The sequence below is a fragment of the Temnothorax curvispinosus genome, unplaced genomic scaffold, assembly GCF_003070985.1.
Source record: "Temnothorax curvispinosus isolate PA1 unplaced genomic scaffold, ASM307098v1 QBEX01014215.1, whole genome shotgun sequence".
Lineage (NCBI taxonomy): Eukaryota > Metazoa > Arthropoda > Insecta > Hymenoptera > Formicidae > Temnothorax > Temnothorax curvispinosus.
The window spans coordinates 1-12021 of NW_020223995.1; the positions used below are offsets into that span (position 1 = coordinate 1).

The 12021-nt window shown below is 35.3% G+C and overlaps 2 protein-coding genes across 2 annotated transcripts; one reads left to right on the forward strand and one right to left on the reverse strand.

Annotated features, from left to right (window-relative positions):
- Positions 1-1699: 1699 nt before the first annotated feature.
- LOC112464401 (lipopolysaccharide-induced tumor necrosis factor-alpha factor homolog) lies at positions 1700-2095 on the forward strand. The gene is made up of 2 exons (XM_025031359.1): positions 1700-1850; positions 1926-2095. The coding sequence occupies exons 1-2, from the start codon at positions 1753-1755 to the stop codon at positions 2026-2028; spliced, it is 201 nt and encodes a 66-aa protein (XP_024887127.1). The 5' UTR covers positions 1700-1752; the 3' UTR covers positions 2029-2095.
- Positions 2096-6050: 3955 nt separating this feature from the next.
- Positions 6051-8376, reverse strand: LOC112464402. Its single transcript, XM_025031360.1, has 2 exons — positions 6711-8376; positions 6051-6440 (listed from the first exon to the last, which is right to left on the reverse strand). Exons 1-2 carry the CDS (start codon positions 7275-7277, stop codon positions 6051-6053), a joined length of 957 nt encoding a protein of 318 aa, XP_024887128.1. The 5' UTR covers positions 7278-8376.
- Between the last annotated feature and the right edge of the window lie 3645 nt (positions 8377-12021).

A 12021-nucleotide genomic window follows, 5' to 3' on the forward strand; every position in this document is an offset into this window, starting at 1 on the left:
AACTTTTTACGATTATAATAAGTGTAAGTTTTCTTTCCGATTTTGTACGTATACTTTAAATATTCTGTTTGTATCTACACTTTGTTTTACAAGCATATAATCTACATACTTTCGTATTCTTCTACCTCCCCCTCCAGATAATGTAAAGGTTACTTAAAAAAGTTTATTATTTGAAATATAAATTTCTTGCATCCTGCACTTCCCCAATATTTTTCCCAAGTTGGCGCCGCTGATGATCATGTTATAGAAAGCGAGTATATACATACAATATTTGTGCATACCTACCCTAATAGAAATATTTTACTGAAAATATAATAAAATTTTACTGAAACGTATTTGAAATTCTCTTTTAGTTGACTCCATTTCATTATTATTCTATTAAAATTTCAGTAAAAATTCAGTTTTTAGTTCAATTTAGTAAATTTCATGATATCTAATATTTATTAGTTATTACTTTTCAATAGTATAATTCCTTATATTTTACAGTATTACATTACATATTTTACAAAGAAAATTGTGATTTATTTTGAAATATATTCAGTATAACTTTTAATAACTTTTATTTTATTTTTCATCGATTTCATAGTTGTTCGCGCGCATGGAAAAGGACAGGCAAATGGATGAGAGACTATTCACACCAAAACGTGTTGCGGTCGGAAGAGTTGACATAGATTCTGCGACACCGGCTGCAAACCGACTCTCATGTGTTTCGCGCATTGAGATGTAAGTATAGAGTGGGAACTGCGATGCTACGCCCGTAGGCAGAAAACGAGCCTGAGACAGATATTGTGGGATCCCTCTCTTTCTCTGTTGTATAAGACGTATGCGCATGTTGCTAAGAGAAAGATATAATTATCTTTGTCATACGAACGGCATGACAAATAAGACAGCGATCCCTTACCTCTCGACACTTTACCTCTCTCTCGGTACGCGCCATCGCGCCAGTGCTCTCCAGTGCTCTCTCTATACTTATATCTCAGTAGTTTCGCATTGTCGCTCTTGTTTTTGCAGACCATTGCCAGAATCAGCTGGTTCTGCACGTCGAGGTCGAGTGTGCTGCTGTTGGTCTGGCCATTTGCCATTTGCTATTTGCTATTAGTTTAATTGTCAAGAATGAATCTGTTATCATTGATTCTTCGGCAATCGTGCAGGACCTCTATGCAGAACCAGCCGATTCTAGCAATGTCCTGCGAAGACAAGAGTGAAAACGCGAAACGCATAAAAGTTGCGGTCTGCAGCCTACGTCAACTATTCCGGCCGCAACGCGCTTCGGTGTCAGTGATCTCTCACCCACTTGCCCGCTCTTTTCCACTCACACGCGCGCGAACAACTATTATGAAATCAATGAAAAATAAAATAAAAGTTATTAAAAAATTATACTAAATATATTTCAAAATAAATCACAATTTTCCTTGTAAAATGTAATGTAATACTGTAAAGTACAAGAAAAGTTGAATTATACTATTGAGAAAAGTAATAACAAATTTTTTTATCAGATATCATAACATTACTAAATTGAACTAAAAACTGAATTTTTACTGAAATTTTAATGGAATAATAACGAAATGGAGTCAATTGAGAGAGAATTTCAAATACGTTTTAGTAAAATTTCATTAAATTTTAGTAAAATATTTCCATCAGAATAGTCGCATCTATGACTAATACTTCTGAAGTTTAACGTGTCTAATATGGTACACAGATACGGTACATACGATTATAACGGCGACAGTCTTTGGCAAGGAAAATCAACGTATGACCTGTCCACGTTGCAATGCTGATATAAGTACGCGTGTAGAATCGGCAGCGAACATGAAAACACATCTGCTCGCATTACTCCTCTGTTTAGGCGGGTAAGATTTTGAAATATAGAGTAAAAAAAAATTTTACCGGAAAAAGGTATGATTAAATCTGATGTTTTTTCGCAGATGTTGTTGTTGCGCACCGTTACCTTACTGCATGGATTCTTGTCTGGTCCACAAACATTACTGTCCAGCGTGCAGTTTCTTCCTTGGCGTATCCAAAAATTAATCAATTTTTGCACTAATTGCGATAAAAATATAAGAAAATACTGCAGAATTAGGGTAACTCCGGTATATATATGCCACAGCTAAGGAAAACTTAATTTATCGAGTACTATATTTATTATGTTTAAGGCAAATAAATTATACCAATAAAAACTTTATACTGTCTACTACTATAACATATATATAGAAATATGAAATATTCATTCTTTGTATTTAATAAAAAAAACTTTTAGAAACTCTTGCATTTTTGGGTGAAATATACGCTTTATAAAAAATTACAAATAATGTTTATAAATAAGGTAATAAAATGTCATAATAGGTTATGAAATGTGTGTAAGAAGTTTATTAAGATGTAAGAATGATGAACAAATTATAAAACTAAAAAATTTTTTAAATAAAATAGAAGAGCTATAAATGCATTAAAGATTATATTGTTATACAATCAAAAAAAAAAGGAAAAAGAACACATAGGAGATTTCAAGTTTTACAAAGTGTTTGTAGGTACTATAGCATAAATCCCGCATGCTAACTTGCCATATATCTTAAACAGGAGGGATATACAAGATATATTAAGTTAAACAAAAAATACAAGAGCTATGCACTTGTAGTTTGCTGTATTCCATCCTTTACTATCCCTCTACACTTATGTATCATGAAATATAATCATTAAACCTTTAACAATTCCCTACAGTAATCATTTTACGTAGGTCGTATCACATGCAAGATCGCGCTTCTTACTACGGTGAGAAATCGATTCAACTCACGACAGTTTCGTTAATATTAACAGTAAAAAACTTAAATTACAACACAATACTAATATGGCATAAAGGCACATAACAGAATAATTGCGAGCAAATACCTTCATTCCTTTTATTTTTTCTGATATCTGCGGCGCAAAACCCTGCGCGGCGTAAATACTGGAGTTACCCTATATTACGTACCATATCAATTATATCACATCCTCAGTCCTATTACTCGTGTCGGAGTGTGGTGGCTTCTCTTTATATACATGTGTTGCGCACGTGGATTATACACATTATATATGGGACCTACAGTTGAACGCCGATTCCAAACGGCTATAATTTTGTAGAAAAACGTTCTTGGCAAGACATACTCTCGGTGGTTTACCATTGCCTTCCAAGAGGAGAACGAGCGAATATAATTTTGGCTCTGCCGGGAATCCAACCCGGGACTTCGGTTCAATAGACCATTGCGCTGTCTACTATAGGCCACAGTAATAGTACATACATAATTTTTTAAACTTATGTATCCATGATTCTCTACTAATACAGGTTTAACATTTCCTTCAGTATCGTAACTATACCACGAACACAATATTCCTATTTCACGATTTGATTCATAATTAATAATTGCATATTCCTTGGAAAATTCTTTGCATTTTTTACTTTTACCTTGAAGGTAGGAAAAACTTAAAATCAAACCCAAGAGTATTACATTTTTTTCGGTCTGTCGAAACAAGCACCACTCTCCGACAGTTACATCATCACAAGTTTTACAAGATGGTGTTAATAGATTCGATCTTATGGTGCGTCTCCACCTGCGAATAAGAACTCTCGAGAGCAAAAAGAGAGAAAGAGAGAGAGAGACTCTCGAGAGTTCTTACTCGCAGGTGGACACGCACCATTAAAGTAGATTTTGATTTGAAGGAATATTCCTTTTCCATTACACGTTGTAAACAATCACTACTAAGGCGATTACAATTTTTATTAAGAAGCCAACAGATAGACGATTTTCTAACAACTATTTCTTTACCATGCGCATCTGTAACAATGGTAAATGGACTTGTTTTATTTAGTGCAAGGGTCGTTTCACCATAATTTTTTATGTTAAGATAATCATCAGATACGCATGATAAAGTGGACACATTCTCAAAGAATATCTTCTGCTGGAAATTCGTCATCTTCTTGTTCTATACTTCTAGAAATAGAAACTTCACTAGAAGCTGATGTAACTGTACTATTTTCTCTAGTGCCGTCTACATAGTCATTCAAATTATTATTTTTATTATCAGAGGAGTCGACTTCCGAGTCATCAACTCTTGTATCAATTACTAATGGTAAATTGCAATTTAATTTTCTCGGTTTTAGACCAAACTTGTGAGTATCAGTGATTGCTTTTTTTCTAGCTTCATCAATAGCTTCGTAAATATCGTCATTAGTTGGTAAACTAGACTGAATTTGTATTGTTTTTACTTTATGTTCCATTCTCAAGAAATTAATATTTTTATTTAATTTGCTCGCTAAGATATCGCTTTGTAATTGTATCTTCTTAATTCTATGTATGACATCAAGTAAACTACAATTTACAATAGTCGAGTAACTAGTAGACATAGATCTGATCTGATGAAAAAATGCTTCACAGGGCTGACTACTAAACAATGGCGGCATAAACAGATGTGGCATATTGCAATCTCTTATAACTTTTGTATCATATTTACCATACTATGTGCATTAATTTCAATACAGGCATAACAATTTAAACTTAAAAAGTTATCTGTTAAAGTATACATTCTATTATTTTTTATCCAGTTGCGCCAAATTCGTATTATAAACACAGAGTACCATAATTTAGAAAGCTTTTCCAAAGGTGTTAAATAAGGATCAGTGTATGACAGTATTATATAATTTAGTAATTTTAAATATAACACGGTACCCTCCGAATTAGAAATATGATTAAGTAATAATTTCCGAACATGTTCTTGTGATATTTTGTTAGCAGATTCAAAATTCATTTTGTCCTTAGGTTCAATATCGGACAAAGATAACAAATGCTTGTCCTTGGGGATACAATATTTATCAGTATTTTTAAATAACTTACAGAAATAAGTGTGTTTCCGAACGGTAGCAAAATAGAGGGTTTCAATAATCTGTTTCTAAGTTTTATAGCTATGTGTATGGTATCTTGTACAAAATAATTGTCAGTATATATAGCATTGAACCAAGGCCAATTTGAGGTAAATTTTGGATGTGCCGTATTGCATACCTGTGAAATTCCTAAACGTGTTTCTATGCGCATTGCTTTTAATAAACGAGGGTCTCCATCTGATGAAAATCCGAGTACAGTTATTCCAAATGCAGCTAGTTCTTTAAGAATAAATTTCCAGCGTTTAGTAATATTCTGTGAGGTAAACTTATTATCAGTACAAAATAATGACAGAAAAAATGGACCAGAATGTTCTGCAATGGGTTGTACTATAATGGTATAAACTAATGAGGCAGTCTTTCCTTCATTGAAATGACGTTCAATTTCCTTCGCTGATCTGGCCAGAAATGAATACGATACAGGCATTCCATGCTCATTAAGTGGTAAAACTAATCCTACTAACTGATTTGTTGAGGGATCATATTGAATTTTACCAGTTATTCTTGTAGCATCTTCCGAGATCCATACAATAGAAGGCAAGTTTCTTTCACGTAGGTAAGATTTCAATTGATCACAACGTAATTCTCCCTCAACTATTTTTTGTCTATTTTTTTGCAAATATCTACTTACAGACGTTAATGGAAGATTCTTATACAGTGTTTCGTATAGTAATTTCCCTCCAAGCATAAATATATATATATTGAAAATAACTTGAGTGTCTTACTGTATCTAAAACCGGTATTTGACTCTCGGTTTGACACGTTTAAATTCTTTTCAGCAGAATCAATTAATATTTGTAAAAAAAAAGTATTTTTTTATCATAATTTTCTCTAACATTTTCTCCCGAGTTTTCTTCTTGAATTAATAAAGCATTCTTTAAACATATTTCTAACTCTTTATTTTTTTGTAAAATTAAGTCAATGTCATTTAAAATTTAAAAAAATTGCGGTATTCGAGTTTGGTTTTTTGCAATAGATCTATAACGTAATCTCTGTGCCTTGTAGAATCGAGATCTTTTGTCCTTGCGTTTTATAATTTTGTCTTTCAAGTTATTGGCGCGCGATGGTGAGGGTGTTTTTCTGAAGCAATATGCGCCTCGATTACTCCAAGAAGTTATTCCCCCGAACTCCGTTTCAGAGATGTTCACCGGTTCATCGTCTTCAAGCTGATTTTGCGAGTGATTTTGTGGAGAGAATTGCAATAAAAAGTTCTCAAGAGGCATTTGCTTTGTCTTCTCAGTAGGATTGTTACTGATGTGTATCGGTGTATCACGAGGATTACCCGCATTGGAAAAATGAGATTTGAAGTGCCTCTCAAATTTGATTTTACCCATCTCATTTTTCCTTGTTTCCCATATTCGAGTTTATGGGCTTTTGTCTTTTTCTGACATATAGGGCAAATAATATTAGCCCCGACTTTAGCAACATAGTCAGAGCTCTCTGAATCATCCTTTATTCCTTCTTCAATGATGGTTATTTCTATAGAAGCAGACGAAAATTTTTCAACAACTTGCTTCTCGACTTCTTTACTTACCTGTAAATAATAAATAATTTTAGGAAATTGAATTTAACATTATTTTAATTTAGATTATTATTACGTAGTTACATGGAGAAAACACTAGTGATATCACTTGGCTAATGTAGCAACACCAATTATTAATACAATATTTATTTAACGTTAATTCACATAACTTTGTTTTCTAATCGTAGAGAGTACGAATGTAACAACCAAGGTAACAACCATAGCTGTTTTCTCCGTGTACTTACATAAAAATTAGATATTTGTATTAAATTATATACTTACTTTACTTTGTTTCTTTAACCATACCATTATTAAGGCATAAAGACTGTCATGCTCAGCGTTCAAATTGATATCAGTGGAAGTGTCAGGATTTGATCTACTGTTGGCATGCTGCGAAGAGCTTGGTAAGGAGCCTTCATCAAGGTCTTCATTTGAAAGTTTACTTGCCACTCGACTTGCATAGACTTTTTGCTTCTGATTAAAATTTTCTGTTAATTTTCGGGGTTGACAATTGGATTTTTTAAGCCTTAACTCAGGCATAAAATACATTCTATCCGTGGAGAGTTTGTTAGCAACGAATTTCTGTATTTCATCGAGTAGTGCCTTATGTCCGGTTGGAATGCGGAACTCACTAGGACAAATATGATATTTGTTGAAATAGTCGCTGTACTTTTCACCCTCTTTTATGAACTTGAGCATTTCTGTTCTACCAAACAATTCCAGCTCTTTAGTAGTATCTGCCGACATTTTCTCTATAGCAATGGGTGTGTCATATCCTTTAAGACGCATGATATTTTTTAAGTATACAGGAATATTCAGCCCCATTCCTTTCTTTATAATGTGCCACATTACGTCTGTAGCTGTTTGATCCTCTTCCTGAGTCTCTGTCTGAGTTCCAATAACACTAAAGTAGATTTTGTTACTTAGGTATCACCGCGTCGTACTTGTTGCCAAGCTGGCTACCGTCTTCTCGGTCATTCTTGTCGTCCATCATACCCTGAGTAGAAAACACTCGAGAAAATAACTATATTAGAATCCAGCAACGTTAAGAGATTCTACACGCACGCTTTTGACACGCAGCCATCTCATTCCGTGGTTAACCTAACCTAACTTTACTGGGGAGGGCGCTTGCGAGAGCGATTGATAATCGATCGTAATCAATAGAACACGTCACGATGCGACACGGTTTCAACACTGTATACGAGATTTGATATGATATTATCAAATTTCACTGAGGATTTCATGGTGATTTCATATGGTGATTCTACATGATTTCCAGTGATAACATGGAGATTCAAAATGATTTCTGCTGATTTCATATATGATTTCTAGTGATTTTATATTTCTGATGGTGATTTCATATGATTTCTGATGATTTCATATGATTTCTAATGATTTTATATGATTTCATAATGATTTCGGGGACATTGTCCCACGATTTCATTTAGTGGTTACCCCCTCGTGTTTAACGTAGGTACATCCCAGACAGCACACATGGTCAAAAGCGGGACATAAGACGTCTAAAAGACATCCTTTGGACATCTTTCAGACGTCTTACAAAAAAATGACTAAAAGACGTCTTTATTACGTCCCGATTTTAGACATTGTGCTGTCTGGGATATTATAAAAATTTGAATCAAATATTTAACATTTGCGTTTGATACAATTTTTATAATTATTCACATTATACAGCCAATATATGATATATCCGTCGAGAAATACAAATTTACCATTACAATGTTTCATATCCAAATAGTTAGTCATTAATGAAAATATTATTATATTCGAATTAACGGATAAAAATTATCAGATGTATTTGAGTCTAGACATTTAATTGCTTCTAAATGTCCGAATAATAAGATACTTAAAACGGTAGCTTTAGCCTCCAACTTTTTTATACATGAGTCACTGAAGAGGGCCCGATTTGAAGACCAAAACGTTTGAATTTTAATGTTTTAATGTGTTGACTAATTGTAAGATAAATATAATTTTCCGCATATTTGATCTTGCATCGGCTCTCATAGCCCATTATTTCTTAACTGGTAATATTAAGGAATAAAAAACATCAAATAATTGTTTTAATAATTAGAATATTTCGTTCAATAATATTCAATTAAATTAACTATTTATGTTTTTGACAGCCCGTGACGTCGACGTTTAATTGAAGCAACTTAATTTTTTTTCTGTTACTACGTTTACGCGAGTGTTACTTTTGTAGTAACTTACAATAATTCACTCGTTTACGCGGAGTAAATTATCGTAAGTTACTACAGAAGTAACGCTTGCGTAAACGTAGTATGTGTGAGAGATCGGTTTCGAATCTATAAGAAACGAGTGGATAAAAAAGTTTGATCTCAATTATGACAAACACAGGTTTGCTAGTCTCCGAAGTTAACGGAGTACTTTGCGTTATTTCAATGTCCAACTGAATCGACTGTTCAAAAATAGATTAAAGAAACCTTCTTAATTATGACGATTTTTTTTTAAAGAAAGCGTTATATACAATGAATGTTGCAATTATTAAATAAACGTGATATTCTTTTAAATATTACATCGTAGCAACTTTTTTCTATTCTCGTCCTTTTAAATTTTTACTCTAAGGTTCTATAAAGAAGATATCCTTTTCCAAGTCAATCTTCTCGGCCACGCTTAACGCGTCATGGTATACAATTGCGCGACTACGCGAGTGCTTTTTACTATAAAAGATTTGATTAAAATTTAGAGAGGATGTATCTCTAAGCTTTAATATCAATATGATTATTTATCATGTATTAAAATGTTCGCCGGAAGTTCGCTCTTACTTCCCGGGGAAACGAATTCTGATAAGCACGACGTAACACTGATAAAGCTGACATTTGGCCGATTCTCCTTTCTGTTGTCTATCGCTGCTCTTTTTCGTGTTCACCATAAATTGAAACGGCCAATATTTATATCTTTGGATGTAATTTTGATATTTAACACGAATCGTTCGGTCTTTATATTCAAGAGATTCCAGTGAATATGTTATATACTTGACAAAATGCTTCCTCATTGCCTCGCTTCCCACATCGCGCAACATGCTGCGATTCATAAAGTTCCACTCGATCCTAGCACACTCGTCCTGGCAAACTTTCTTTTGCAATTTACACATTAAGTACTCCGTTCGGTCAAATTGCGAAACGCCGCGCTCATTTTAGATAGCCCACCTGTATATGTCGAATTCTGCATCAAGCGTATTTCTCACACGTGCATAATCGTGGCCGAGTTTCCATTTAGAAATTCGGGCGCGACTTGATAATTTTGATAGTGCTCTTATAATCTATGTTGGTGAAGATCGAGCGTGGAAATCTCGTTTTTTTCCGCATCCCGATGAAGATCTCGCTCGATACTATACTCGCAAAAAGAGGCATATTCCTCTTTTATTTGTAACGCCCGTTGTATATCCGGCCGTTACCCCCTCTTACCTAGGCATTGGGGAAAATGCCAGTTTTGCAGGGATAAACATATAACCAAATTGTAACTTTTTAATGATAATTTTTAGGGTGGCTATAGTTATGTGGAAGCTTAAATATTATTTTGCAAAAATCCCGAAGCGATTATGACGTTGGATTATTCATATTTCTATACTACAGCATTTCTTAACTATGGCATCTTCCTTCAACTTACCTTATATGTAATTCTCTTTAACTTATTCAATATTCAATTCCTACATTATGTATTTACACTTATTGTTAGAAAAAATTTTTTGGATTCTGGAGTATATGATATAATTTTCACTAAAGAATTCCTGACGTAAAACATTATCGAGATAAGAAAAAATTGAAAAACTCTAGCAACTATATGTCATTTCTAATATTTTACAAGATATCTATATCTGATATTACTTTCTGAATTATTCTCAGCCTAGTTCATAATCTAATTGAACAATATCTCTGGAAACAAAAAGTATCAAAAATACGCATTATTCATTGTTTATTCTTTTAAAGATTCCAAGATCCCTAAATACATATATAAATTTACTTGCCTCTTATTAAGGATGTATGTGTGACATCTCAAAGCATTACCAAAAATCTAAAAATTTCATAGATTGTTCTATTATTATGTCTAAGTATCTGTGTAAAATTTCAGCAAAATTCTCTTACTAGTTTAAAAGTTATTGTAATTAAAGATGTATTGGAGGTACTTCAAATATATTCAGAAAGTGCTGTAAATTGTTTCTAAATTAAATTAAAAATACTTTGTAACATTTTGAAGTTACTTAAGAGTTATGTATGGAGCTCACGTGTATATAGTTGCTGCGTGTACATATTAGTCGCTAAGTTGATTGTTTGATGTTCACGTTACCTATTACAATAGTTGATAAGTTGCGTCTCGTATCATTAGTTAAACATTGTTGAATCGTTGCCGTTGGCAACTTAAAATTCGCGTTTAGTGAGTTGCGCGGAACGTTGGCGGATCGCGATCGTTAGCATGGCAATATTTCGCGCGGCTCACCCGACTCGTGCTGCCCGCCCGCGGGTGGCCCGCCCAATTATTGGATCTTGGTACTCGCTCGCGCTGCAATTCGCAGGTGCGTGAGCCGAGGAGTACCGGAGCAGACATTCGCTGTTCGAACGTGAACTGGTCAATACACACATTTTTTGGAGCACGAGGAGTCGACTCCCTTCAAGCTCGTGCCTTGCTTGCGTGTTTCTCTACTGCACCGCTCGCCTGCCTATCTCGGGCCTTGCCTGCTTTCCTTGCACTGCTTGCTTGTCTATCGTGCCTTGCCTGCTTGCTTGCCTGTTCGCCTTCTCGCTTACAACGGAGGACTTGCCAGAAGGAAGGACGAAGGAGAGAGAGATAGAGAGATACGAGAGAACACCATCCGAGAGGGCAACGGGCAACGAACGGTGAGTCGCTTGGTTTCGCATTGTTTTCGCTTATTATTACGTTTAATTTCGCGATGGAACGGTCCTTCTGGTCCTTCGAAAACCAGCATGTAGACCAATTCGCGAATCCGGGGACGGTCTTACACCCCCCTCCCCCCCCCCGAGCATTGGTCCTTTGAACCGGATTATTCTTTCTCACGTTAGAAAACTCCGCCGACCTTTCGCGCGATTCGCTTAAACATCGCCTAATTATTATTCGTCTCGTCGTCTCGATTAATCGGCGCGTGCAATTTCGCTTGCGCGCGTGCCATTGTTCGACCACTTTCGCCATCGTATCGAGTGATCGGCGCGTGCACGCTCATCCCGCGTGATCGCTCTCGTCCTTCGTCGCACTCGGCACGTCGTGACGAAGAGATCCGCGTAATTGTATTTTTCATTTTTCTTTGCTTGCGCGCGTGCCATTATCTCAATCCATAAATCTATCTCGTTAATCGCTGCAAATTCGTTGCAGATATATTGTATCGAATAATCGGCACGTGCGCGTGCACCCGGCGTGATATCTCTCGTCCTTCGTCGCACTTGGCACGTCGCGACGAAGATATCCGCGTAATTGTCGTTTTGCTTGCGTGCGCGCCATCATCTCGAGCCCCCTTGCTAATCGCTGCATAATCGTTGCAGCACTTATTAATTCGGAATAAGCGGCGCGTGCACGCTTCGCCCCGCGTGATCTCTCTCGTTCATTC

Excerpts from the sequence above, each read along its gene's own strand:
- LOC112464401 (XM_025031359.1), top strand. The coding sequence starts at position 1,753 with ATGACCTGTCCACGTTGCAATGCTGATATAAGTACGCGTGTAGAATCG. Across the intron at positions 1,851-1,925 it reads TTACTCCTCTGTTTAGGCGG|ATGTTGTTGTTGCGCACCGT; the intron begins GTAAGATTTTGA and ends GTTTTTTCGCAG.
- LOC112464402 (XM_025031360.1), bottom strand. The coding sequence starts at position 7,277 with ATGTGGCACATTATAAAGAAAGGAATGGGGCTGAATATTCCTGTATAC. Across the intron at positions 6,441-6,710 it reads GGTTAAAGAAACAAAGTAAA|GTAAGTAAAGAAGTCGAGAA; the intron begins GTAAGTATATAA and ends TATTATTTACAG.